Source organism: Halichoerus grypus, chromosome 1 (genome assembly GCF_964656455.1).
Source record: "Halichoerus grypus chromosome 1, mHalGry1.hap1.1, whole genome shotgun sequence".
NCBI lineage: Eukaryota > Metazoa > Chordata > Mammalia > Carnivora > Phocidae > Halichoerus > Halichoerus grypus.
This window is the reverse complement of record NC_135712.1, coordinates 206794298-206821672: the sequence shown is the minus strand read 5'-3', so window position 1 is coordinate 206821672 and position 27375 is coordinate 206794298. Positions and strand designations below refer to the sequence as shown.

General features: G+C 61.6%; 1 protein-coding gene and 1 long non-coding RNA gene across 9 annotated transcripts in view; one reads left to right on the top strand and one right to left on the bottom strand.

Moving 5' to 3' along the window:
* Nucleotides 1–27355, top strand: part of LOC118519203 (uncharacterized) — a 41912-nt gene extending 14557 nt beyond the window's left edge. Inside the window, exons 2-5 of one of the 3 annotated variants that reach the window (XR_013441046.1) lie at nucleotides 4478–4585; nucleotides 6304–6442; nucleotides 6737–6944; nucleotides 26580–27355. This is a non-coding gene — a long non-coding RNA (uncharacterized LOC118519203). Of the gene's footprint in view, nucleotides 1–4477; nucleotides 4586–6303; nucleotides 6443–6736; nucleotides 7718–26579 lie in introns of those variants that run through there. The other 2 variants (XR_004909052.2, XR_004909051.2) reach the window with 2 other exon arrangements.
* On the bottom strand, nucleotides 358–26760 carry ADGRL1 (adhesion G protein-coupled receptor L1). 6 transcript variants are annotated; one of them, XM_036066520.2, is made up of 23 exons: nucleotides 26626–26760; nucleotides 23236–23449; nucleotides 19807–19916; nucleotides 16137–16154; nucleotides 11763–12563; nucleotides 10573–10887; nucleotides 9750–9853; nucleotides 9261–9446; nucleotides 8935–8973; nucleotides 8575–8758; nucleotides 8140–8262; nucleotides 7403–7617; nucleotides 6936–7106; nucleotides 6274–6483; nucleotides 5955–6175; nucleotides 5688–5754; nucleotides 5170–5261; nucleotides 4465–4633; nucleotides 3126–3254; nucleotides 2876–2972; nucleotides 2655–2783; nucleotides 2463–2480; nucleotides 358–2025 (listed from the first exon to the last, which is right to left on the bottom strand). In XM_036066520.2, the coding sequence occupies exons 1-23, from the start codon at nucleotides 26693–26695 to the stop codon at nucleotides 1283–1285; spliced, it is 4425 nt and encodes a 1474-aa protein (XP_035922413.1). In that variant the 5' UTR covers nucleotides 26696–26760; the 3' UTR covers nucleotides 358–1282. The 6 variants fall into 6 exon arrangements, with proteins under 6 accessions (XP_035922413.1, XP_035922410.1, XP_035922412.1 ...); XM_036066517.2 differs by having other exon boundaries at nucleotides 16137–16151; XM_036066519.2 differs by lacking the exon at nucleotides 2463–2480.
* Nucleotides 27356–27375: the final 20 nt, after the last annotated feature.

Here is a 27375-nt window from a genome sequence, read left to right as displayed (position 1 = left end):
AGGGTGCCTCCCCTGGGCCAGTGGGGAGGGGAGGGGAGACAAGCCCCGGTCCTGGGGCAGGCAGTGAGGTACACGCCCCAGGAGGGCTGACTGATGCCAGGGAACAGGCGGAGCAGGGAAAGAGGCGACAGAAACGGTGCCGGGAAGGAAACAGGTTCTTTGTTTCGCTGTTGCTTCTAGATTTTGTTTTCTGTCTCTGGATTGTAAAAAGCTGCTCTGGCGGCCCGCCCACCCCGGCTGGGGATGCACACATACACAGAGAAGTCCTGGCTGCCAGGGCCCGGCGGCGCCACTCTGCTCCGGAGAAAGCCCCGGGCTGGCTGGGCCACAGGCTCCCGGTGGCTTCAAGTGATGAGATTTTCTTTTTTCTTTTTTTTTTTTCTTTTTTTTCTTTTCCATTTTGTTGAAATATTTACAGCAATGGGGGAGGAGGAGGAGAGAGGAAGGGGTAAGATGGCCCCCTAGGGAAAGATCCAAGCCCAGGACCCACTCCCCAGGGAGATCCAGACCCAAAATCTGCTCCCCAGATAGCCGAGCCCACAGGACTGGGAACTGCCCGAATATGGCCACCCCTGTGGGCTGGGGGCCCTGAGGGGAGTTGTGCTTCATCAGGAGTCACCCCAAGGGAGGGGGTCACTGGGTGCACTTGAGGAGGCTGATGGGCAGGCTTGCTGGGGAGGCAAGGACAAAGAGCAGAGGGAAGGAGCTTCAGAGAAAGTTCCACCTTTAAACCAGCAGCCACAATCGCCCATTCCGCTTGCCCTGGGGCTTTCTCTCAGGCCAGAGGCCCCAGTCTCCAGGAGTAGGGAACTGTAGTGCAAGAGGAACCTGTCTGTCTGTCTGCTCCCACTGCTCCTTCCTGGTGCAGCATTTCTGGCTGCAGAGAGGAGCAGCTGACAGGTTCCTTCCAGCAGGGCCCAGGAAACCAAAGCCCTCATTTCACTCCAGGGGGCAAGAAGGTAGGGGAGGGGGAAAGTAAAGAGTGGGTTGCACCCATCCAATTTCTCCTTCCTTACTCCCTTGGGGACCTCTTGGCTCCTCCTTCCTGCACTTCCCCCAAATCGAGCTGGTGCGCATGGCTGGTAGGAAACCCTGTCTGTGAACCCTGCACCACAGGCCCCCACGGCAGAGCTCCTGAGGGGCCTAGAGGGCCCACGGCTGAAGGGCACCTGGAGAGAGTGGCCCACCAGCCACTGCCTCCATGAGTCTCCCTCTCCCACCGGAGCCCCACCCAGGGTTCCCTCCCCGGCCTGGGCCACCAGCCCCTGGTCCATGAGGTCCCTCAGAGACTGGTGACCAGCTGCATCTGCCCATCCCCATCGGGCCCTGGCCCCTCGAGACTGGGGGCCGCCAGGTAGCCCTCATGGCTGGGCCGCCGCACCTGGTAGTAGCCCTGCAGGGGGTTCCGGGCCACCAGGGCCGGTGGGCGCGAGGTGTAGTAGATTTCAGGGGGGCCAGGGGGTGCAGGCGGGGGTGGGGGCAGGGCCTCACTGGGCCCCTCGGGGCTGCTGTCCGGGTAGGAGGGCGAGTCCCGCAGGTTGGCCCCGCTGGCATAGAGCGAGTCCCGGCCTGGAGGGGAGGATAGGGGCCGGCTGGTGGCCCCATCCTCCGCAGTGCAGCTCTCCGACTCATCCAGATCGCTCTGGTACAGCACCGACTGGGCCCGGGGCAGCAGCAGCGGCTCCTCCAGGGCCTTGTAGAGAAGTTCGATCTCTGCCCGGTCAGCACCCCCGGGCCCGCCTGCTTCTTCCTCGCCACCACCCCCTGGCACAGGTGGCACGGGGGGTTCAGGTGGTGGGGGGCCCTTGGCCCCGCTGCTGCTGCCCCGCAGGTTGTTGTGTACCAGCTCTGAGATGATCATCTTCTCGAAGGCAGCAGCATCGGCCAGGTTCCGGCCTCGGGGTGGCTCAGAGGCCCCGTCCCCTGGAGGGAAATCCCCGCTTCGCAAGGAGTAACTGTTGTTGAAGTTGCCGTTGAGGGGCAGTGTGTCCATGCCGCAGGCTTCCCGGCCTCCCAGAGGGTGCTCTGCCGGCAAAAGGGGGCCAGCTCAGGAGGAGTATGGGCAGTGACCGGGGTGTGGGCACGTGGGAGAGGGGGTGCCTGCTTCCCCGGGGGCTGGGATCTCCTATTCCCATTCTTCCTCACTCGTAGTGGGGACACCAGCCCAGCAGCACGTTGGGGGAATGGGGGTGGGGACCAGCTCCCTCTAGGTCTCCTCCCAGCTGGAGGCTCAGAATCTCAGCAGTGTGAAGAGGCCTAGTGCCCAGTTGCATTTCCTGTGCTCTGACCATCATCACCTTCATTGCCTACTTGAGGGCCAAACATAACCCCCTCCAGCTGTATGTGTGTGAGGTCTGGGGGTGGGGCACCCGAATTCTCCTCTCTGAGTGAGGTTATCCCAGGAGGCCACTATCGCATTCCCCTCCCGGCCTCAGAAACGTTACCAGGCAAGTCACACTTACTAGGTTCCCGGTAGCTCCCTGTAGGTGCCAGCCAGGAGGGAAAAGAGAGAAGGTGAGCATGTGCTTGGAATCAAGCCCAAGCTCCAATTCAGGAAGCACTAGGATGCCCCAAGCAGAGACCCTCAGGATGCAGACCCCACCACACTCCCTGACCAGGGCTGTCACCCTCTTCCTGTACCAGAGTACTCTCACCTGGAGAGTTGAAGACAGGGGGTGAGGAGGGATTGAAGCCCACCGACTCGGCGATGAGGGTGTTGTAGGGGCTGGTGCCCCCACGGGGCTGCAGCACGGGGTTGGTCAGCAGGTGGTTCCCCATGGTACCTATCCAGAACATCAGAGGTCACAAGGTGGCCCAGAGCCACTGGTCCGGGAATCTTGAGGGATAGAGCCAAGGGCAAGGGACGCGATCTCACCTCGGTTCAGGGTGGGGGTGCTGTTGATGTCGCCTGCCATGAAGGAGGACTCCGTCTGTTTCCTCACGGTGTCATTCCACATCCTCCGGATTCGGCTCTGGGGACACAGCCCAGATGTGAGCCCCCCCCTCCCCCCCAGGCTACCCACCCTCCAGGATCTTTCTGGGGCCGCTGGCCTGCTGAGCACCACTAGGGACCTGGGCTAAGTGCTGCCCTGCCTCCTCAGCCCCAGGGAGCCCTGCCCGGGTACCTGCGTCCCTGTGTAGTAGCGGGTGTTGCTCCGCATGGCTGAGGTCTTGAGTGAGCCATGAGCGCCCCCGGGTGGGGAGCGGATGCAGCAGTAGGAGTGACGCAGGCACTTGCTGTACTCCTTGTGCACCTGGGGGAGGAGGACATGCAGCTGGCAGTGGGTGCCCCTGTAAGCCTCAGAAACCTTGTCTCCTGTCCCCGACAGCCAGCCAGCCAGCCAGCCAGCCAGCCAGCCAGCCAGCCAGGCGCTCGCCCTGCTCAGGCCATCCTCCTTTCTCTACATCCACTGAGTTTCTCATTCACTCTCTCAACAGATCTTTAATGAGCATCTGCTATGTTCCAGGCATAGTTCAGGCCCCAGGGATGACGGTACAGAACAAATCACTCACACAGCCCTACCTCCAAGAGCTAAATTTTGGTAGAGACATATGTAGATGCAAACAACAGCACACCGTGTAGGATGTCTGATGCTGCCGGGTGCTGTGCAGACCAATATGGGCAGAAAGGGGGTCAGGCAGTGCTGGTGGGCTGGGGGATGTGGTGGGGGTTTGTGAGTTCTAATAGCCCAGGGGAAGTCTCCCTGAGGAAACATCCCAGCAAAGATCTGAAGGAAATAGGGCCGCAGGCCTTGCGGATATCTGGGGAGGAACAGGAACAAGCCCTGAGGAGGATCTTGTCTAGGCGGTGGTGGTGGTTTTTTTTAAGATTTTATCAGAGAGCGCACGCGCACAAGCAGGGAGAGCGGCAGGCAGAAGGAGAGGGAGAAGCAGGCACCCCGCTGAGCAAGGAGCTGATGCGGGACTCGATCCCAGGACCCTGGGATCATGACCTGAGCCGAAGGCAAACGCCTAACAGACTGAGCCACCCAGGCGCCCCTGTCTAGGTGTTTGAGAGAAAGCAGAGGAGAGGATGGCTGGAGGGGAGGAAGGGAAGGGAGGCCTGGGCAGGAATGTGTGAGCCTGGGGGCTCCTGTAAGGATGTTGGAAAGGAAACTTTATAACCACAAAACTCACAGTTTATCTTGTAAATATTGAAGTAGAAAACTTCTGTCTGGGTGGTACTCAGTCCTTTCCTTCCCACACACCTGATTCCTGCCCCCACATCATAGGTGGGGGGGTGGGGGGGGTTGGTCCTCTGTTACCACAACCCTGCCCTGTGCTCTCCCAACTCCCCAAATCCGTCCTCCTCTCTTGCTCCCCCAGGTTGCCCTATCTTACTCTGTTCCAGAACCCTCTTCACCCCTGTCTAAATCCTCACTGACCCCAAGCCCGTGCTCCCCTCACAGCAGACACAGTTCCCACTACAGAAGGCAGGCACTTGGACCCCTTCCCTGACCTCACCTTCTTTTGTAAGGCGCAGTGAAAGACAAAGATGAAGACCCCCTGGAAGGCGTTGAAAGTGGTGAAGAGATAGGCCATGACCACTGACTCCTTATTGATGAAGAGCAGGCCGAACGCCCAGGTGAGGCCCAGCAGGAAGAGCAGCGCGATGGCCCCCAGGGCCCAGGATCTGGGGAGGAGGAGGGGACAGGGATGTCAAAGTCCTTGCCAATGGAGAAACCTCCCCCCGCTGCTGTGTGTCCCTCTTCAGGTGGGTCTGGATGCTATCTGCAAAGACCCACCTGGGGTGAGTAGGCCTTTTGGGGTGGGGGGGAATTGCCTACACAGTGGTACTTTCACCCAGCCTGGGTTTGGGCTTTTACAAAGGTCAGTCATTTGCCTTCAGCCTTAGGCCATATTTCCAGACCCTTAAACTATCTTATGCTGCCAGTTTCTCTTTAAGTTGCCCTCAATTGGACTTACCTTTTCAACTTGGCCTCACCTTAAGAAGTTATGTCCCCAAAAGCACAGATTGGATGTGTTAATACCATGTTTTCCAGTACTTGTTAAGTAGATACACAACAAGCACAATAAAATACTACGTTTGTTCTTAAAATCACATCTTGTGGTACTGGAGGTGAGCACCCCACGTTTTAGGAAGCCCTGGGAGAGACCAGGCCTGGTACGGAGCTATGAGGGGCAGGGGGGTGGGGAAGGGGTGCTCACTTAATGTTGTCCAGGCGACTGGAGTCGGGCTTGAGCACAGATGAGCTCCGGATCATCTTGTGCAGGGTCACCATGAGGAACACCAGGTTCACCTGGGGGTGGGACAAGGGGAGGGGCTAGGCTGGGAGGGGTCCCTTGGGGTCCCTCCACCTCCCAGTGCAAACCCCTGCCCAAGTCTCAGCCTCAATGCCCCCTTCTTCAGGGCCTCCTCTGCTGATGTACCTGCCCTCAGGTGCCTGCTGACTGGTAACAGCGGTCTGTTAATGTGGCTCCTGCTGGTGGGAGGGCAGAGCCCACAGCCTGACACAAGGCAGGGGCTCAAATCACAGTTCCTGGATGGACGGGCCTTGGTGCTGGAGCTTTACAGACCCGCTCTGTTCTTGTCCTCTTAGTGGGCTGCTCAGTTTTGATGGTTTTCAAACCAGCCCTCTTAGGGCTTGGGGAGAGTGGGGGCAGGGCTCAGGGGTCAAGGCTAGCTTGCGTGAAGAAGGGAGACATAGTACCGCCTTCCCACTTACCACGATAACAAAAGAGACTGGTCCAATGAAGCTCCAAATGAAGTAATTGTCCACTCGGAGCCAGCAGCTATAAAGGAAGCGGGGCTGGGGTAGACAGAGGCGGGGAAAGCCCTTCCCTCCCATCCTAGCCCCCGGGGACTCTGCAGACTGTGGCCTTAGACCTCACGAGCAGGAAGGCCACTGTCCTGAGGGTCCTGGCCCAAGGGATTCTGCTGAGCAGGGAGCCAGGCAGGAGACACCCCGGGGGATGAGAGGGGGGACACTCACGCCTTCTCGGTGCCATAGCTGCGGTAGTCAATGGCCGCCGCGATGCCGACTACCAGGGCCGGGAAGCAGTAGCCGCCTAGGTAGTAGTACTTGGTGCGGGAGTACTCGCTCTCAAACACTTCCACCAGCAGCAGGTAGAGGTGCACGCCCTCCAGGCACAGCCAGGAGAAGGCAGCCAGGAAGAAGTAGTGCAGCAAGCCCGCAAAGATGGGGCAAGCGATCTGGGGGCAGCAGGGAGGGGCACCACAGGTGAGGAGGGGCTACCCAGGCCAGCGCTGCTTCTCCTCCCACCTGCCTCTGCCCCTAAACCCTGGCCCACCTCATACTGAGTCTTGTCTATCCCGACCAGGAAGAGCAGCTCGGCCAGAAAGAGGTTGATGCACAGGTTCTTGTGGATGGTGTTGCGGTCGGTCTGCAGCCCCCGCAGGAAGCAGAAGGTAGAGATGCAGATGGCCAGGCAGACGAGGGAGATCACGATGCCCACCCAGGTGATGACCGACAGCAGCAGCTCATTGATGCGGCCCTGGTACTGGGGGATAGGAGCAGGGGACGCACGCTGCACCTCTGGCCTTGTACATGGCCAGGCTCACCCTGGGCTCAGCCAGGTGCTAGTGGCGGGCAAGGCCACAGGCCATGAGCACCACCGGGGCTGCCCCTCTGGCCTTCTGCCCCCTGGCCAACTTGCTGGCCCCTGCCCTTCTGTAGGTGGCACGTTCACTTCCTCATGCTCTGGGAGGCTTGTGGAGAGATGACAAAGGTGACACCAACTTGCTTCTCCACAGTGCCTTGGGAGAAGGTGGGACCATGACCAGAAAGAACCAGACATGTGGCCTCCTGCCCCGAGCAAGACTGGTGCCACCCCCCCAATGCCCACGAAGCTGGTCTTCCCTGGCACTGCCCATGCAGCGCTCTCTAGGATGCCATGCAAAGCCAGGCCAGCAAGAGGGCCTGCCCAGAGGAGCGGAGCGCCAGCCAGCTTACGATCTCTCGGTGAGCCATTAGCACGGCAAAGTTGGTGAGGTGGCTGCAGGCACACGTGGTATGGGTCTTGTTGGACTCCACCAGGCGGCAGCCCTGGGTTGACCAGTAGCCCAGCATGGAACGCTCCGAGTAGTTCCAGAAGGAGCAGTTAGCATTGAAGTGGTTCTTGGCCTGTTGTGTGGTGGTGGCCGGGCAGTCAGATCCAGGGAGTCCCGTTCCAGCCCCCACACCCAGCTATGGGGATGGTGACAGGCATGAGAAAAGTGCCGGGGGCTCCAGGTGACAGTCTGGGATCTCTGGGGGCAAATGGCCCAAGCTGGTGAGGTGGGGGTTGGGGGACCGGTGCCCCAGGGAGGGGTCGTAACTTGCTCTTGGGGTGGGTGAACGCACAGTGGGGAGAATATACAGCCTGGGGACACGGAAGCTGGCGGGACCCCCGGGGGGGGGGTGGGGACGCCTCAGCTCACCTCCAGGTGGGCCACGGTGAAGATGACAGGATCCATGAGAAAAACGCGACTGGACTCCTTGTTGATGGACGCCGCGATGACCTGTGAGTTCACCACCAGGGAGGCGCCGCCAGGGCCGCCTGTACCTGCTTCACCCGCCAGCTTCACTGTGGCGTTCTCGGTGGACAAGAAGAGGCCCAGGTTGTTGTAGAGGATGAAGACAACTTTGACCACACCTGGGGAGGACAGGCACCGTGGGGTGTGCCATCAGTCCTGAGCCGGCACCCCTTCAGCTATCCTGGTCACTGGGACCTCTGAAGCCAGGCTGTGGCCCAGGTGAGGGGGATTTGGGAGCCCTTCCACGTACCATTGCTCTGTTGTAGGCAGTTCCAAATGGCAAGGCAGTATGCCAGGACACATAAGGACTGCGTCCCCAGCCCCCACCTCACTTGCTGTGTGACCTCGAGCAAATCCCCAACCTCTCTGAGCCTTACTCTCAAATGGGATAGACCTCCCTGAGCTATGAGAACTGCCACTGCATAGGAGTGAGCCCTGCAAACTACAAAGTGTCCTATGCTCTGGGGCTTTGGGGGGACCCCACAAATCCCCTGAAATGTTAGGCTTGCTTGAATGGAGAACAACTCTGTGTGTGGTTACGAGTCCCACCCTTTTCTCGGATTCTTCAACCCAATACAATGTAAGAACTGATGTTCTTCACACGTGAAGCGGGGATGCCAGCCCAGGGCTTAGGCACTGACCGTTGCGACTGTTCTGCTTGATGGTATTGGCGGACAGCTGGATGGAGTTCTCGCTTGGGTATTCCTGGGGGAACACCAGCTCCTGCACTTGGCCCTCTGTGTTTAGGACTGTCACCTCCAGGACTGTGGGGACAGGGGATGGCAGGGCAGATGCAGTTGGGGTCTGTCCCCAGTCCAGAGGCCCAGCTATGGCAAGAGGCCCAAGGCTAGGGCATCTCCAGCTGGCAGGCCCCATGGTTCAAGATTTGCACCTGATCGTGATCTCAGGGTTGTGAGATTGAGCCCCGCATTGGGCTCCGCGCTCAGCATGGAGTCTGCTTGAGATTCTCTCCCTTTCCTCCCCACTCATGCGCATGCTCGCTCGCTCTCAAATAAATCTTGGGAAAAAAAAAGATTCGCACCTGAACTTGCCCTGGGCACAACTGCGGCACTCACCCACATTCTGTTTGGCAGCCAGGAAGCGGGCGGGCTCCCTGACATTGTCGGCCAGCAGGAAGGCGCCCTCCTCCAGCACATCCAAGAGCATGGTGGCTGTGTGCACCTGCTCCGTGGCATTCATGTCCTTCCAGGACTCCAGAGCCTCTGGCCGCAGCAGGTTGTCCACTGTCTCCACCACGGCCTAGGCAGGTGAGGGGGTGGCACCGTGAATCCCCCCCACCCTCCAGTTCCCTGGGCTGGACTCTGACTCTGCATACCCTCCTCTCAGCCTCCATCCCCAGTGTTGTGTGGGGTGTGCCCACGTGATGAGGGCTGCCTCACCCCCTCCTTGGCCGGCAGGAACCCTCCGGGCCTCACCTTGATGTAGTCTTTGCAAGTTCTCTCCCGCTTGTGCATCTGAGAAAGGAGATGGAGGTGCTGTCAGCTTTCCTAATGCCAACACGTCTGGGCCCTGGAGAGCTGGCGCTTCCGCAGCTGCCACCAACCCAGGGCTGGGTGTGAGCAAGACCCGATCCTAAGGGACCCTCAACCCTAAGGCCCATCCAAGGGCAGCTCAGGAGGAAGATCCAGTATGCCTAGGATCAGTCCTCTCCTCTCTGACCACCTAGCTTGGAGGTACCAGGCTGGACTCTTCTTGAGCCCTCCCCCCCCCCCCCGCCGCTGGCCCCAGTGCCGTGCCCCACCTTGTTGTAGTTCTTGCCCGCTGACTCGCGCTCAATGGGCCGCAAGGCCTGTAACTGGGCATCCAGAATATCCAGCAGCTGCTCCATCAGCTTCACGGAGGAGGACACGTCACCCGCATAAATGGAGCCTCGGGTGTGACGGGCCAGCTCGCTGGCAATGTTGGCTGCATTCTCCCCACTCTTGATCTGTGTGAGGTGGGAGCAGGGGCCCCGGACTCTCTCAGAGACCATCTTGCTTCCCGCATATTCCCTTTTCACCGGCCCAGCCTGCTTGGCCCCTCTCCCCCCTCCCTCTCTGACCCCTTCCTCCTCCCCATCCGTCTCTTCCCTCTGTAGGCCAGGGAGGGGACCCACACAGTCCTGGCTCCCAGACCTGCCCGTTTGTCTCCCCAGTTGCTCTCCTGCCCCCAGTGTGCCCTGTGCCCGGCCACCCAGGGCCCAGTGTGCGAGCAAATGTGCCGATCTGGGAGGGACAGCTGCTGCTGGTACCTTCTGGGCCACCTGGTTGACCCAGGGGGAGGTGCAGTTGCTGAGGTCAGGGCCCCGGGGGTTCCAGAGCCCCAGGGCTGGTAGACACTGGAAGGAGGCAATTCCTGCAGGGACAGACAGACAGGAACAGAGAAGGGAGCCACAGGGAAGGAGAGAAAGGGGGGGCCATGGCAGGGAAAGGAGATGACAGAGAGGGGGACAGGTAGGTGGAGAGAAAGGTGAAGGAAACACGGAAGACCAGACATGAAGAGGGCCAGACAGTCAAGAGAGGTGTCACTCGGAGGTGACATAAGCTACCCCTTACTTCTAAGCTCCCCCTCTTGGCTCCTCTTCCTTCCATCTTTGCCTATCAGAAATGGAACTTTCTAGCAAAGTCCATCTTGTAAGCCCCTTCTCCCTTACGCCCCTTCAGACCCTGCCCTTGGATCGCATCACTTGGGAGCATGTGCTCCCGGCCCCACCCCGTCTGGCACTTCAGCGGCTCTCCGGACTGCCACTGGCAGTCTCAGCCCGAAGCCGGGGGCCCAAGTCACCTCCTGTGGGCTCCCTTCATGGTCTGCCTGGTACTGCAAGAGGGGACAGGGCAGGGGGACTCACTGAGCTGCTCCCGGGCCCTGAGAGCTCGGCTGGGCTCTGGGAACACAGCTGCAGGTGTCAGGCGTGACCCCTGCCCTCAGAAAGCCCGCACTCTGGCCGGGGAGGCGAACAGGTGCATCTGGGCTAAGCTGAGAGGTGGGATGTTCCCTGGCCCTTCCCGGGCCAGACCAGGTTCGGCCCCTCCCCAAGCCAGCGCCCGTGAGGTGACTGCAGCCTCTGTACTCACCACGGGTCCCCTTGGGGCAGGGCCTCTCAACCAGCATGCCCTGCTGGGTGGCTGGCCATTGGACCCGCCGCACCTCTCGAGGTTCACAGAAGAGCTCTGGGGACACGTGCAGATTGGGGGCTGGGGGCCGCCGGGTGCTGGGAGCCAGGGCTGTGGCTGGAGGCAGGTCAGGTCCCAGCTGGTTGATGGCGCCCACTGGGTGTGTGGTGAGGGGTACTCGGCGGAGCGGGGTGGTGGCTGCGGGCGAGGCCGTGCTGGTGAGGGGTGTGGGTCGGGCTGTGGTGGTCGTGCTGAGAGGCGGGGAGGTGGCTGGGCCTGGAAGGGAAGAGGGTATACAAGACAGGGTCACCCCATGCCCGGGGCCCCGCCATGGTGTGCCCAGGCATGGGGTCCCTTGCATTCTAGCATCTTCCCCGAAGTGGGAGGATATCCTGGTCCCCCTGGGTCTGGAAGATCTCCCCTGGCCTCTCTCTGCCCCCAAGACCATGTAAAGCATCAGAAGGCAGTAGAAATTCACTTGAGTGTAGCCTGAGGTCTGAGAGTAACCAAAGAGAACGGGCCAGGGAGGGGATGTCTGAACACAGCCACCTCCCATCCTCATTCTACTCTGTACACTCTGGTCCCTGTAGCCTGGCCGAGTCCCTTCCCTGTGTGGGCCTTAGTTCCCCGTTATGCAAATGAGGCTGGACTGCATCAGGCACCCCAGCGCCCTGGGGCTGCTCAGAGCTGGCTGAGGGCCGCTGAGAGGGCAAACAGAGACTGCAGAGGGACCCTCACCCTCAGTGCTGGCAGCTGGGCTTTGTTCTGTTTCACGGGTACGGGGCTTCCACCCAGGGTTGCGGCTGATGAGGGTTCCTGGGCTAAAAGTGCACAGGCCCCTGGGAGAGGCGGTGCAACTTCGTGGTCCAGAGTTACTCCTCAAAGGAGTAAACTACCCGCCCCCCCCAGTGCCTCAGTTTCTTCATCTGTAAAACGGTAATAGCCCTCCCTACCTCCTAAACTGACAACCGAATGGGTTAACTGGGAACCGCTTAGACCAGCCTCTGGCCCGCGCTGCGCGACTCTGCGACTCTGACCTCCAGGGATCCCCGGGGACCACCTCCTGATCCCAGCTCTCAGCGCACAGCGGGCTCCCCCCCACCCCCGACCCCTGGGGCCGAGGAGGCGGAGCGAGGGAGAGCCATCCCTACCGGCACTGGGGTCGGGCGGCCCGAACTCCAGGCTGTAGCGCACCACGAAATAGTTGTTCCAGACGTAGAGCTGGTTGTCACGAGGGTTGTAGTCCACGGAGGAGACGAACTGGTAGGGGTTGGGGAAGGCCAGGCTGACCGGCTCCTCGCGGTTGGCGTTGGTGTTGAAGGCGTAGTCCACGCGGTTGCCGGCCGCCTCGCTGTCGTCGTCCACGTACACGGAGCGCAGCACGTACAGGACTCCGCACACCATGAAGGCGTTGGACGCCGAGCGCTTGTCGTAGCCCGTCTCCCACGTGCCCTCGAAGCGCAGCGTGTAGGGGTTGAGCTGGCTCACCACCAGGCGCCCGTTGTTGCCCTCGGTGGCGTAGATGACCCACAGCCCGTTCTCGTCCACAGCCAGGTCGATGTCCGTCTTGCCCCCCCAGCGGTAGGGCGACGTGTCGTGGTAGTTGGCCGTGTTGATGACCGTCTCCCCGCTCTTGATGCGTGTGCGCAGATCGTACTTGACGATGTTGCGCGTGCGCTCCTTGTTGTAGAAGACCGCGCCGTCGTAGACCACGAAGCCCGTGCCGTCCACGCGGTTGGGCAGGCGGTAGGTGGTGGTGTGGCGCGCGGCCACGTAGTCCTCCCACGAGGCGTACTCAGTCAGCGTGTCCGTGCGGTAGGGGATCCAGGGCATGACGTAGATGCGGTCGCCCGCCTGCAGCGGGTCCTTGCACCACGCGCCAGACTGGTGTTCCGACTCGTGCGTGGAGGTGGGCTCCAACACCTTCTGCAGGGTCCCTGGGCACACGAAGACTGGGCCGGGCGGGGGGGGGGGGGCGGGGCGGGGAGGACACGGGGAGAGGAGGAGCAGAGGCGAGGGAGGGGGAGAGAAAGAGGCAAGTTGGTCACGCGGCCTGGGGTAGCCAGGCTGTCCCCTCCTGCTGCTGCAGTCACGGTTGCTTGGTAGGGCTGGTGATGGGAAGGGGGTTTCCGGGCTGGGACCCCTGCCCTGCCCAGCTGCCCCTCTCCCTGGAGATGTGAACCCTGGAGGCCATTAAGAGCAGGGTTAGTGGGGGGAGGGGGGAGAGGTGGTGCCCCTCTTTCCTTCCCTGGCTGCTAGAGACCCCACAGGCTGGGGACAAAGGGTTTGGCAAGAGCCCTCCCAGACTTCCTCATGTGCCTTAAGTGGGGGCGGAAAGATCTCCTCACTGGTGGCTTTGAGATTCCAGGGACTCAGTGCCCTGCTCCTTCGCCACCATCAAAGCCTCCTGTGGAAGAGCTAGGGTCCAGGGTCCCATCCTTCACCAACCACACCAGGACACAGGTTTTTGTTTGTTTTCTTCCCACCCACCCCCCCCAACCTGCAAAAATTGCAAGGTAGAGTGATGTTTCCGTACCCACTGTGGGTGTCAGGAATGCCCCCCGAGTCCAGGGTAGAGGAGGCACCCAAAGTTCCTGATGCAGCCTGTGCCCGCCCCCCACACACACCCAGTACCCACGCAATCAGTAGGTGAGGAAGGGTTTTTGGAAAAGTCCAGCCCCTCCCTCAGGGTGCCCAGCCCTGCCCCCAGCCGGCAAGGTCTCTCATGGGGTCTGTTCAGCAGCAGACACTGACACTGGTGCACAGGGGTGGGGGAGGTGGGGGACATGGGAAAGGAGGGGCCTCCCCGGGAGAGCTGGGGAGGGGGGAGGAGAGCTGCGTGGAGGGAAGAGAGACAAGGTGGGGGGCCTCGGCGAGGTCCTGGCTCCAAGGGAGGCACGCTGGAGACCACCTGGGAAGAAAGGGTTAGTGCTGGCGAGGAGAGAGGGGTGAGCAGAGAATTCACTCCAAGGCCCAGGCCCGACTGAGGGTCCCTCGGGGGGGCAGTCCCAGGTCCAGCTCAGAGGGGGCAAGGGAGGGAACCAGGAGCTAGGATAAAGACCCAGCCCGCCCCAGCCAGGCCCCCCCCCCACCCTCCCCTGCCCCGGACCCCGATTTACCTGCGACCATCCCCGGCTCGGGAGGAGGGACCAAGGCAGCGCTGATGTCAGAAAGGTGGGGGGCCCCGCCCCACCCCCCCATTCCCTGAAAAGGAGGAAAACCTCAACTGCATCTCGTTGGCCGCCGCTGGCCTGCCCACCCTTGCCCCGTCACATCCCAGGGCCACCTGCTCCTAGCCTCCCCTTACTGACCCAGTAGGGGTCTGGACTTGGGAGTGGTGATGTCCAGATACCCCTCCATCCAGGATGGCTGGGCCTCCCTCTCACCTCCCTGCTGAACCCACAGACAGGCCAGGGGGGAGGGTTTGCAGTGAATTCTCTGCTCCTGCTTGGCCTGTCACCAAAGCAGCCGGCCACCAGGGGAACAGGGAGGGCTGGGACCTGGTGTGGGCTTGGGGGGGGGCCGCCCCAGTGGCAAGAGGGTCATGGACAGGCACCACTCCTCATTCCCCCACTTCCAGCCTCACTCTGACAGGCTTAGGTGGGGGGATACCTAGCCCTCCCTTCACAGCATCAGGGGACAGCTAGGCCCGAGGGGCCCCAGGTGCAAAGCGGCCGGGAGCACACCTTGTTTTAGGAGGGAGAGGGGAGCCTGGGACCCAGAAGTGAGCAGGAACCGGAGGGATCCTGGCTTGCATCCTGGGGCTCCACCATCTCCTTGTCCCCAGTGCCCTGAGGGGTTGGCCTGCACCCTGTGTCCAGCACACCTGGCCTCCACCTTTTTCCTCTGTGCCCAGGTCTCCCCTCTCCCCAAGCCAGGACCCCTGCCAGCTCTGTGGCCCCTGAGCAGACACGTCTGTGTGTGTGAGGGGGCGGTGGGAGGTCTCAGAGCCTGACCTGGTCAGAAGGGTGTGCAGGAGGAAAACATGGTTAGAGGTTACCCTGGGGAAGGGGGAGAAGATGAGGAAGGGTCTGCCTGGGGCCTTTGACAGTAAGGACCCCTCCCCAGCACCAAGCTCCCGACACCTCCTCTTCCCTCCCCCCTTCCCCCCCCTTGAAGAGAAAAGATCCAGGGCTGCGGTATCCAAACCACCACCGGCCTGTAAGAAGAGTGCCTGGTACTGGGTGCGAGAGAGACTCAGGGAGAGAGAGAGTGGCGGGGCAGCGAGGGTCGGGGCCTGGGCTGGCTGCCCAGGCCTCTGAGATGGGGGAGGGCAGGGGGAGGGGAGCAGCTTGGAGGGACCCCGCCCCACCTTCCTCGAAGGGGATGCTCCACAGACCACCGTAATTTCAAGGCAAGAGCGATCCTGCAAGGAGGGCTCACCCTGGGCCCTGTCCCCGAGGCCAGCCTCGGAGCTGTCAATTTCCCCCAAATTTCAGGGGAGGTCTGGACCATCCCCAATATCCCACCCTGGAAGTTCCTCCGCTGCAGCCCCTCCCCTCTCCAAATGCCGGGGAGAGCTCCACCCACCATGGAGTTTTCCCGGTCCCCTGCAAGAAATTACGGTGCTCATGGAAGTCCCCAGACCCAGCCTATACCTCCCCAACCCCCCTCTCCCTGGTCCTCTAGCCAAAACAGCCCAGAAGAAACCCTGACTGCAGCTTCGCAAGTGTTTCAGAACCAGAGAAAACGTTCCCCCACCCAGCGCTCCCCCCACCGTGAGGCCCACCCCCGCCCCGTCGCCCCCAGTTTGGCAGACTGCCCTCCCAGGGCTGGGGGCAGCTTTACATCCCTCCCCAGGGCTGCCCCCCCCCCCCCGCCCCGGCCGGTCAAGGATGGGGGTTGGGGGTGGGGGAAACTGGTGCTCCATGCTCCAAAACAGCTCTGGGCCTTGGAAACGCCAAACCAGAAAGAACTTATGCCGCCAGGAGCCCGAGAGATAGAAGGAATCTGCTCCCCAAAAGGAAAACAAAGGTGTCCCCTCCATCCCGCCTCCCCTGAGCCAGACACGTGGTGCAAAAGTTGGGGCAGGAAGAAGAAGAGAAAGACCCACTCCCCCCCCCCCCCCCCCCCCCCCCCCCCGGCTCACCCCGGTGCACTCCGCCCCCAGTCGGGAGCCAGAGAAGGGGGTCCCGCCCTCCCCTCCCACCCTGGAGGCTTACACACTTCTCCTGAAGAAGGCAAAATAAGTATGAGAGAAGGCCAGGTCCCCCCGCAAGGGCTGGGACCAGGAAGGAGGGACAGGGAGACAGAAAGAGAGAAAACGAGGCAGAGAGAGAGAGCGAGAGACAGAAGGTCCTGCCCGTGCTCAGAGAGGAGCTTCCTCAGGTGTCTGGCGGGTGGAGTCGCCCATGGCGGCACCAGGGCTGGCCCCACCGGGAGGACACCCGGGGTGGGGGGTACCAACTGGACCCAGTTGGGGTGGGCAGAAGAAGGGGCCGAGCGGGGAGGGCGGGTCACATAAGTATGGTACAGGTGAGAACAAAGTGTGAGTTAGGGGTTAGCATTGGTAACAGTGCGTTTACCTTTCTGCTCCACTTCTACTTTAAGCATCGGAAGAGAGAGAGAAAACAAATTGAAAAAAAATGTGCAAGAAAAAAAAAGAGAAAAAAAAAGATTAAATTGCTTTCGTTTCTTATCTGGCAACATGCCCCCTTTTCCTTTCTTTCCTCATCCTGGTTCCCCAACCCCGAACGTAGCATCAGCTCAGCCCCCGCCCCCAAGTCCCTGCCTCTGGGGAGGGTGTCGGGGAGACAGTCACAGGGAGGGGGAGACACGCGAGGACAGAGACCAAGAGAGACATGGGGGGGGTGTGTACAAACAGGCAGGTGGACATAACCCTCAGATGGGTGGGGGCACCCTCAGGGCAGTGGGGGCTGGGGAGGGGGGAGCTTCAGCTGGAAGGTGGGCTCTGGTTAGGGGAGCACCAGGGAGGGAGTGGTAGGGGTGGAAGAGTCACACAGTCCCCCCCACCTCCGCACAACCCACCTGCTGCCCTCCTGCTAGAACCAGGGGCCTGGCGGGGGGAGGGGGTTCAGTGCCTCCAGGGGCCTGGGCGCCCCCAGCTGAAGGAACATGCTGAACTCCTTCCCTTTCTGTGCTGGCCTTGCTAGGGTCCAGCTGAGTTCCCCCAAGCCCTCACAACCCAGAAAAAGCCAACACAGAGAGAGAGGGTGGCAGAGTGGGACACAGGATGACAGGCAGCGCCCCTGGGCCTCAGAGAGCCGGGTGAGGGAGACAAAGGCAGAGAAGGAAGAGGCTGGGGTGGGGGGGACATCACAGACAGCAGGTGGGGGCACAGACACGCTCCCACGCTCCCCCGGGGCCAGCCTGTGGCTCAGTTTGTCTGCCCCCCCCGCCCGCCCCCCCGGGGGCCCAGGAGCCAGGCGCTCCCTGCCTGCTGCCAGGTGGGCAGGCGCACCTAGGGGAGGAAGGGGGCACGGTTAGAATGTGCTCAGCTGCAAGGCAAATCCAGCGTTAGTCGGGCCTGTCTGGGTGTGTTTGTGTGTGTGTGTGGGGAGGCCCACACACCCACTGCCCCTCCCCGCGGTGGGCCCCTGCACCCACCCGACTCGCCCGCACCAGCACTGGGGGCACCCCAGCCTCTGAAGCCCAGGGCAAGATGGCTGCCCAGGCTGCTCCCCCTTCAGGCTCTGTGTCGCCGGCCCCTCGGGCACCTCTGACCAGGGCCTCGCTCTCCTGCCACCTCTCTAGAGGCGCAAGCAGGGAGTTCCACAGGGGAGAGTTTGGCTGCTTCCCAGCGCCTCATCCAGGGCCTGGCACACAGGAAGTGCTCAGTGAACACGAACAGTGGGGACAAGTGAGCACCCCGCCTCCCTGTTCTCTGGCCCTAGCTTCGGTCACCCTTGAACTCCAGTTCCCCTTCCTTTGGAACCAGGAGCTACAGCCCCTCAGCCCTGGGTTCTGCCTGTCGAGGGCACGCGTGGCCCCCGTGTCCCAGATACAGTCACTGTGTGTCCTGCCTCCCCCGGGGCTCAGGCTCACTCTCAGTCGGATGGGGGCTGCCCATCCCCTGGGCCATCCTGGTCTCCGTGGGTCACGCCCCTGGCCCACACTGGAGGGGGGGGGTCAGCTTCAGGAGGTCCCTATGCCTCTTTCCTCCCTGCGCCCTCTAACTTTTGTCCTGCTTCTTTACCCGCATGGTGTCCACTTGCTTTGGACTCCACTTGGACCAAGGGACGCTCTTCCTGCCCTTTATCTCACCTGTCTCAGGAGGAGTGTGATCCTCATCTGTCATTAGTTTTATTTTTCATTTCCAACAGCAATAACTGGTAAAAATCACTACAAGTAGTCACAACAAAAGCAATGACTACTAAGTGCCTTCTGCTTCCTAAGTGACTAAGTGCTAGGAACCATGGTAGGTGCTTCCCAGGCAGGCTTTCCAGAACCCTGTCTATAGACGGGGAAACTGAGGCTCAGCGCAGTGAAGCAACACAACTGAGTCCACACAGTTGGCAAAAGTGGGCACCGTTTCTTTCATATGTACCTATGGCGTGGGGCGCACGAGGAGCTTTACCCACGTTCTCTCTGCTCCTGGCAGCATCCCCCGGAAGGGATCCCCCCTCCCACCGTCACAGATGAAGACACGGCTAAGCTGGCTTCGAGGGGCACCCGTACCGTTACTGAGCACGTCCTGAACCAGGCTCGGGTCTGGGCGCTGGGGGTTGAGGACGAAGCCTCTGCCCTGGGGGGCGTTTACATCCAGCACTCTGCCGCAGGCAGTGGGCTCGGGGGGCCAGCCCTGGGCCAGGCGCGTCACACGCATGCTCTCCTGGCCTCTCGCCTCCTTTTGCAGCAGCTCAGAGAAGTTTAAGTCATTTGCTCAAGTTTCAGAGTCAGAAAATCCGAGAGCCAGGCCGAGCCTCAAACCCAGCCTGACTTCCCTGCCGTGCAATGCTCCCGGCCTCCCGCCTCCCTTCCCTGCCGCCCCGGCCATGGGGGTGGGTGGAGAGTGTCCCCAGTGCTGTGGGGAGGCTTCAAGGCTCAGATGGGCATCCCCCTCAGGTGGCGGCTGGAGGCCTCAGCTGCTGAAAGGAACGGGTGAGGAGTAAAAGAAGGTTATGGAAGCACACAAGTGATCCTGTTTCCCCCAGCACGTAGGTCATCACCTGCAAGGAGAAATCAAAGGTTGAGGGGGGAGGCTGGGGTGGGAGGGCCACAGGGCCTTCTGCTCCCCTGCCCCTGCCCCCCACACTCAGACACTCTGGTGGCCCTGCCTCCTCCCCCATCTGCCTGGAGGTCCTACCTCCAGGTTGGCTACATGAAGCTGGCAGGGAGAGGAGGGGAATGGATGGTGGGGAGGAAGGGAAGGGACAGTGAGGGCAGGAAAGAAGGGCCATGTTAAGAGCATAGTGCTGAGGAGGAGAGACCCTGTCTTTGTTGCTCCCCTTGGCCAGATGCAAGAAAGCCAGACCCCTGGCTCCCCAGATCACCCTCCTCAGGCTTCCTGGGGGCCACCCTAGTCCAACATGGCAGCACTTCCCTTGCAGACAGGAAGTGCTATCATGGTCATGGGCACACTAACCAGGAGATAGGTATCTGTGGAAGATGCCCCTAGCCCCTCACACCAGATCTGCCGCCAGGCCTGAGGGCGGTCTGCCACTCCATGGGTTTGGAGTCCGGCTTCCAGGACTGGGAAGTGGCAGGACTGGGAGTACATGAGAGGTGAGGGGGGACAAGAGAAAGGAGAGGGAGTTGAGAAAAGAAGGGGAGTGAGTAAGAGGGAAGAGTGGGCACGTAAGGGGGTGATCAGAAAGGGAAGGGAGGTAGAGAGGTTGGAGGGCAGCAAGGTCCAGGTGCAGGGAACCAGGAGACAGGTAGGTGCACCAAGCAAGTTCTGGGGTGTGGCCTTGAAGGGTGTAAATGAGCCCTTCTACATGTGAAGGGGCAGGGCTAGTGGGCCAGGGTAACAAGAGTGGGAGAAGGTGGCCTGTGAATGGGGACAGAACCTGTGGGGGGTAGGGTGGGGCAGGGACTGACTGTGGAGGGGGGGTCTGGGAGGAGAGAATGTGTGAGGGAGGGAGCAGGCCCGGCTGCCCCCCCCATGCCTGGTCCTAACTTGGCCCTGTGTGTGTGTGTGTGTGTGTGTGTGTGTGTAAGGCCAAGGTGTCTCCTCCTCGCTTGCTTCTGGGAGGGGGAAGGGCCCGTGTCCGCACGAGGAACAAGATGACTCACTGTAGGGGACACAGTCGTACTGCACCTCCAGGTACTTGTAGGTCCCAGGACAGGGGTCGGGAAAGGCATCAGAGCCAGCAACCACCACGCACTGGGTGCGGTTGTTACACCTGCAGAGAAGACACGAGGAGCTGGGAAAAGACCGGCCTAGAACTGGGGGGCGGGGGCGGACATTCAGGGTCAGGAGAGGAATGAGCACTCCCAAATGGAGAAGGAACTGGGGCGACCAAGGCCAGGGGCCTTGTGGGGGCATCATCTTCTGTGTCCTGCCTGCTCTCTTTCGCACCAGCCAGGCTTCGACTCTGGGCCCCGGCCAGGCAGCAAGCTCAGGGCTGGGCCAGAGACTCTGCCCCATAAACTGTGTCCCCAGCTCCCCGGCCTCACAGCCCATCTGCGTGTCACTGATGCCATCGCGTCCTTGGCATCTGTCCTAAATGGGCTGGAAAGCCCCTCGCCGTTCATTGAAGAGTAAGACGCGAAGGCGCGCGTACGAGGCGGTGTCTTAGCCAACATGCTGCTAATGGGATGCTCACGGCGCCCGTCTGTGTCCCCCCCCCCCCCAGCCGGGCCTTAGACAGGTCCCGCGCTCTGGGTGGCGCTGCTGTGAGGATCTGCAGTGAGGACGGGGCAGTCTCTTCCCCTCACGCCCAAGCCATTCTCACTCCCCCCCGGGGACTCGGAGTCCCCACCAACTTCTAGGAGCCTGGCTAACATATAAAGGGAGGCCTACGTACGAACAAAAAGATGTTTCTCCTCTGCCGTCTGTCTCTCCGAGGGCTCTGGGCCCTAGCACAGGGCCAGGACGTTAGTTAACGAGGGTCTGCTCCTACCCGCCCACCTCAATCCCCTTCTTTAAAACCTCAGCCCTGGCCTCTGAAGGTGAAGCAGAGTTGCCTGTGACCCAGCAGCTGCATCCCTAGCTTTGTTCGCCAAGGACCCGGAAGCAGGGGCTCAAACAACTGCTCGTTCGTGAATGTTCTCTGCGACGTCATTTACACAGTTGCCAAAAGGTAGGGACAACCCAAGTGTCCACTGACAGAGGAATGGCTAAGCAATGTGGTCCGTCCACACCGTGGAATATTATTTGGCCATCAGAAGGAAAGCTCTGATGGGCCACGGCATGGGCAAGCCCCGAAGACACCGTGGAGCAAGAGAAGTCAGGCAGAGAGGGCCCCGTTTCATGATCCTATCTGTACGAAATGTCTGCGGCGGGCTGGGCCACAGCGACAGAAAGCAGATTAGTGGCTGCCCAGGGCTGGGGGAGGGGAGGGTGGTGGTCACAGCTCACGGGGATGGCATTTCCCGTCGGGAAGATGGAAATGTTCTGGAACTAGAGAGAGTTGGTGGTTGCACCATGCTGCGAATGTACTAACTACCGCTGAATCGTTCGCTTTAAAATGACGAATGTGTTATGTGACTGTCACCTCAACATCCAGAAGAGACAAGGGCTGGACACCGCGCGTCCCAGCCTCCCCTGCAGCTGACTACTCGTGACCGAGTTCCGGCCAGGGAGGTGGGCATGGGCCCGAGGTGGCCTTTAAAAGGGCTGGGTGCGGGAGCCCCCAAGAGAGGGAAGCGAGGGCTGAGGGTCTCTCCCTCCGATCTGGTTTAAGGTCACTCTGCCTATTCTGTGGTGTCTCCGTCAGAGCAGCAGGGCTGTACCCGAACTAACATGAAGAGCCTCGCCTCCAGGCTTTAAGGTGGCAGAGCGGTGGCCTCTCACTCCCTGGGCCCCCGGAACCACACTGTTCAGCGTTCCCCCTTTTGGGACCGAGAACCCACAAATGCCAGAGCCGGGCCAGTTGCTGTGCTGGCCGCTGGGGAGACCGTGGCGCACCCCGCAGACCCCGAGGCCGGGGCTGAAGGCATGAGGTGGGCAGGGAGAAAGCTGGAGGCAGGAGGCGGGAGGAAGGGGAGTCCCAAGGGGGACGGGGCACAGCCTAAGCAAAGGCCGGGAAGCTGGATTAGGGGCTCTCATGCAGGGGTGTCAGGGAAGGGGGAGGAGGGCGAGGACTGCTGGAGGGGCACACGTTTGAGGGAGAAAAGGTGGGGGACAGGGAACGAGGTGGCTCCAACTTGGCCCACTGGTCTGAGCCACCTGACCACGCCGGTCCCCTGCCCAAAACTCTCTGGATGTTCTCCGTGACCCTGCCCAGTGCCTTATTCTAGAATCCTCTGCCAGCATTCAAGGAGCTGCAGAGCTTGCTCCAGCCCTCCTCTCCTTCTTCCGTTCTACGCTCTGGGTCCTGGAGGGAACCTTGCCCTCTCTCGGCCGTTTAGCAAAAACTCAGTGAGTGCCTGCTGTGCATCTGGCGGGGGACCAGCACCCTGTCCCCGTGGGGCTGATGGCCCCACGAGGAAAGACAAACATGATAAAGAGGCAAAATATTCCACACAACTGTGGATGGTAATCAGGGCTAGAAGATAAAGCAGGGAAGGGGCTAGGAAGTCGGGGTGGGGGGGGCTGCGATTTTAGAGAGGGTGGTCAGACAGGCCTTGCCGAGAGGATAGTCAGGTAAGGGAAGGGGTGAGCCATGCGGGTGTCGGGGAACAGCATTCCAGGCAGGGGGAACGGCCGGTGCAAAGACCCAGAGGAGGCCGCGGCAGACGATGGCGGCTGGAGTCGGCTGAGTGGGGGGGAGCGTGGAGACGGGGAGGCCAGGAGCAGAGCACAGGGCAGAGCGCGCGCGCGGGGCCTTGTGGGCCTCAGGGGAGACAGGCTTTTGCTCTGAGTGAGGTGGGTGCCCCTCAGGTGTTCACAGGCACCCCCTGGCTGCTGTGTGGGGGACAGCCCGAGGCAGGCAAGTCGGGGCAGGAGACAGTGCGGCAAGCCCGGGGGGTGGCGGCGCCAGGGGCGGTTAAATCTGGGTGCACTGTGGAGGAGGAGCTGACCAGCTCTGAGTGGCCGGCAGTGGGTGTGAGGAAGGCTTTTGCAGCTTCGCACGCACGGTCCCTCTGCCTGGCATCCCCTCCCCACTCACACACACAGCCTCGCACACTCAGGCACTCACTTTTTCTCTCACGCTCACGTGCACTTCTGTCATCTGTGTTCAGACGTCACCTGCTCTGGGAAGCCTGCGTGACCTCTGGGCTCTCCCTCAGCTCCCGTGACACTTTCCCCCTGTCCTGCTAATTGCTTTTACACTGCGAGACCTCCACGCCCTCCCCCACGAATCCTGGAACGAGCTTCTGGAGGTGCCTAGTGGGTGCGGGCTGCCGGGGAAGAGGGGCTGGGTCTTCCCGGCTGTGTGCATGGGACCTGGCGCCTAGCGGGTGCTCAGGAAACAGGGGCTGGACGCCTAGAAGGAAGGCGGAGGGGGAACAGGGTGCCCGGGCCAGGGGCCGCGTGGAGGACGGGCATTTACCCAGGGCCCCCAGGAACCGCCTGCAGCCCTCCTCCCAGGAGCCCGGTGGGGTGGGGCCCCTCACCTCTGTGACATGATCTTGAAGGCGTCGGGCAGGTAGCACTGCACGTTCTCCATCTGGAAAGGGTCGGCGTCGCAGATCTTGTCGTCTGTGCGCCCATAGTTGGCGTTCTCCACCATGATGACGTCGCTGCCTGGGCACCGCAGCTCGATGGGGTAGCCTTCGCACGCCAGCTCCCGGCGCATCAGCCCGAATGGGAGCCCGGCCCGGCTCAGGCCTACAGGGAGGGAAGACCCCGCTGAGGAGAAGCCCCCTCCAGCTTGGCTGTATCCGGGACGTGGGCTATACGGACCTCCGTTCTTTCATCTGTCAAATGGGCTTCTCGGTGTGCCCACCTGTGCGGTCAGGTCTTTGCCCTCGGCTCCTGGGAGGTGCCTCTAAGCACTGGGGGTGTCCTGCCCGATGAGCGTCTTTGTCTACCTGGGGGCCTCGGGCCAGGCCAGATGGCCTATACTCCTGTGATGGGTTGAACTGTGTCCTCCCCACCTCAGATTCATATGCTGAAGTTCCAATCCCTCGTACCTCAGAGCGGGACCAAATTTGAAACAGAGGTGATCAAGTTGAAATGAGGCCGTTAAGGTAGGCCCTAATCCAGTATGACCAATGTCCCATAAAAAGGGGAAATTTGGACACAGAGACACACACAAAGGGAAGACGGTGTGGAGACACAGGGAAAGATGGCCAGCTGCAAGCCCAGGAGAGGGCCTGGAACAGCAGCTTCCCTCACGGCCCTCAGAAGGAGCCGACCCTGCCGACCCCTTGGTCTTGAACTCCCAGCCCCTAGACCTGTAGGGCAATACAATTCTGTTGTCGAAGGCCCCCGGCCTGTGGTCCTTTGTTACAGCGGCCCTAGCAAATGAGCACACCGACGATGAGAGTAGGAGCTTTTGGGTATCAGCTGACCTCCAGAAGGGCTGGGGACTGAGGTCAGTCATGTGGGTGGGCACCATGTCTACTCTGGACCCCGAGGCTCAGGGGAGCGTCCCGGGTTGGCAGCGCACCGCGCATGCGGTCACACACCTGTGCCCTCGGCTGACGATATCTGTCACCGTTCACCGTACTGACCTGTCCCCGTGAGTGTAACAGCATTTGGGAATTCTGGGAATGCTTCTAGGGAATCACCAAATCCGAGGGTGGTCTAAAGGACTCCCGAACTTGTAACTGGCGTCAGAGGGGAGAGTGGTCTGCGGTACTTCCCTAACTTCACACCACCCCATGCAAGGGGGAGCGACGGCTCGGGAGGAAACGCTCTCACGTCCTGAAGGAACCCCCAGCGCCTGGCCTGGCCTCTCCTCAGCCGACAGGCCTGGCATGTCCGCGGGGCCAGAGCCTCTCGGCGGGGCCTGGGGGTCGGCAGCACCGGCGGCGCGCGGCTCCCCACCCCCAGGCCTGCTGACTCAGGCTCTCCAGGGGGAGGCCAGGCGCCTCGGACCTGTGTGCCCACCCACGTTTCTGACGCGCACTCGGCTTGAACAGCCAGCTCCAGCCTCCTCGGGCCTCCGTCCCCGGTGTACGATCAGCACGGACAGCCCAGGGCTCCGCCTCGAGGAGTCCACGCGCTCCAGAACGTTTCCGAACAAGCCCCGGGCATGGCGCCCTGTGTGGTGAGGGTCAGTGTGACGATGAAGAACACGCCCGGTGGGGTTGCCCGGTCACACGTCAGCCCCCCTCCCATGCCGTGTGAGGACCGACAGCTCCGGCTCTGGAGCCAGACGGCTGGGGTTTAAACCCCCCGCCGGCGGCCTCGTCCGGTAGCCGACCACCCCTGTGGCCCCGGTTCCTTCTCCCAGGAGCTGCCGCTCCCACCTCACAGCACCGGGACGGCTGCAGCAGGCGCGAGGGCCCCCCCACAGTTACATCTGGACAAAGGCCTAACGGGGACAGTGAGGTGACGGGAGCTGAGTCCACTATCATTAAGGTTATCGAGGGGCGCCGGGGGGGCTCAGGCGGCTAAGCGTCTGCCTTCGGCTCAGGTCATGATCTCGGGGTTCCGGGATTGAGCCCCGTGTTGGGCTCCACGCTCAGTGGGGAGTCTGCTTGAGATTCTCTCCCTCTCCCGCTCGTGCTCCCTCTTTCTCTCTCCAATAAATAAATAAAATCTTAAAAAAAAATTATTGAGGCAGCCAGTCTCTACAGGACAGAGTGGGCTCCGCGTGGTCCACAGCTGCCGGGTCAGCCACCTTCTTAGACGCTGGTCCCAGCCAGGCCTCGCGGGGTGCTGGCGGGGGAGTGGGGACACGCAGAGGGACTCACAGGCTCCGAAGTGCGGACTGTGGCTTGTGGGTACAGAGAAGTAGGGGTGCCCTAGGGCAGCAGTGCCAAGCAGACCCCTTTCAGAGATCTGCTCCCTCCACTATCAGGTGGGGGGCCCCAGGGGGATGGCAGCTAGGCCCCGGGGGTTTTTTGGGGTGAGTTGAGTCTCACTTGGGGGAAAGTATTACATGTGTTCCTCTAACACCATCTGCTTCCACAGCTAATTTTAGTCTTTCCCGGGCCTGGGAGGGAGGCCGGGGGTGGAGGGCTGGCTCAGATGGGTCTGGGGGTGGAAGTGGCCCCTCCCGGCCCAGCTGGGGCAGTGGGACAGGACCTGGATGGGCAGAGAACGTGGGCACTGGGAGAGCAGAAGGCGTCAGCTGCCCAGAGCAGGGCCAAGGCCCCGGGGCCTGGCGGAGCAATGCTCCCTCCACCTCTGTGGCTTTCGGGAGTATTGGGCTAGTGAAGGGACACTGGGGAGCAGAGTCCCTCAACAGTGCTCTCCAGACAGAGCTGGGGGGTGCCGGCTGGGGGCATGCCCAGGGCTAGGGGCAAGGCCAGCAGGCCCCTTCTTTCTGCCTCTCCTCTTGCCCTGCCCTTGCCCCCGCCTGGGCCCGCCGCGGGGACCATAATTGAGTGATTGGTGGAGGTGGGCGGGCAGGCTCGGGGCACTAATTGTTGCATGTGCAGGATCCTGGGGCCGGCATAGGGCCGAGCCGGGTAATTAGTTGTTTTTAAATAAACGTCAGCGGGCATGCTTTAATTAAGCCTTCTTCCCAGCGAGAGCCTCAGAGATGTAATCACAGAGAAAGACACACACATAAGACAGGGGTGTATCGCTCACCGGGAAGGCCGGTCCTGGTCCCAGGAGGCCACACCCCGCATCCCAGGCTCCAGGACCCCTGGCAGGATGGGCCCTGCTGCCCCGGGTGTTGGGGGTGAGGGGCTGGTCCAGGGACCGCTCAGTGGTGCTGGGAGGTGCGATTACCAAGTCTTCTTCTGGCTTGGTTCCGCCGCGGCCTGGGGCGAGCTGGGGACTGCGGTTCTTCACCAAGTGCATGGGAGGTATTTCAACATTTTCTCTGCCCTCCCAGCTGCATTTTGGAGGCACAGCTCCTCCCCAGCCCCAGCAGCACCTACCTTGGGTGGCCGAAGTGACCAGGACGGCGGTGATGCAGAGACTCCAGAGCACTGCGGCCAGGCGGGCCATGGCGGCGGCCAGGGGCGTGTTCGGGGCGCTCAGTGTCCTGTGCCGGGGGCCTTGCCCCACATCAGCAGGTGGGCGCCACGGCCTGGCCCACCAGCCTAGGGAGAACAGGGAGAGTGAGGCGGGGGCAAGGCCCCAGCAGGCCCAGGAGGAGAGGCATTTGGGCAGGTCCCCTCTCCTCCTCCTGGTGGCTGAGGGCTTGTCCCCGAGAGGGGCCAGTCAAGGTACCTCCCCCCGAGCCAGCTGTATGGGACTGAAGCTGCACCCTGGCCGCCCCTCCAGGCCCTCTGGCCTACACTGCCAACTCCCACCCCCAGCTGGCAGACAGACCCACCCATCTGGGCACGTTGGACCAAAGGGGACCTCCTGGAAGCTCCTCCCATGGTCTCACAGCCCCTCCTCGGGTAGCAGGGGCAGCTCACTGGGATGTCATGGCTGTGAAGGGCCTGCCCGCATCCAGGCAGGCCTCAGACCCTCTCTCACGGGAGATAAAGGTGTTCTGGAAGCCTCTTCTCCATCCCCAAATCCCAACCCTGCCCACTTGTCTCCCTGACCTGGCTTCCTCACCCAGCACTGCGGGGCGGGGGTGTCCAGGCATCCTGGCCTTGAACTGGCAGCCTCCCAGTCTTGGGCAGGAGTCCAGGCCCCGCCCCCAGCCCTTGCTTCCTGTCTCTCCCTCTCTG

Excerpts from the sequence above, each read along its gene's own strand:
- ADGRL1 (XM_036066520.2), bottom strand. The coding sequence starts at position 26,695 with ATGGCCCGCCTGGCCGCAGTGCTCTGGAGTCTCTGCATCACCGCCGTC. Across the intron at positions 9,854-10,572 it reads CTGCCCCAAGGGGACCCGTG|GAATTGCCTCCTTCCAGTGT; the intron begins GTGAGTACAGAG and ends CTGTCCCTGCAG. Across the intron at positions 9,447-9,749 it reads TCAACCAGGTGGCCCAGAAG|ATCAAGAGTGGGGAGAATGC; the intron begins GTACCAGCAGCA and ends CACCTCACACAG.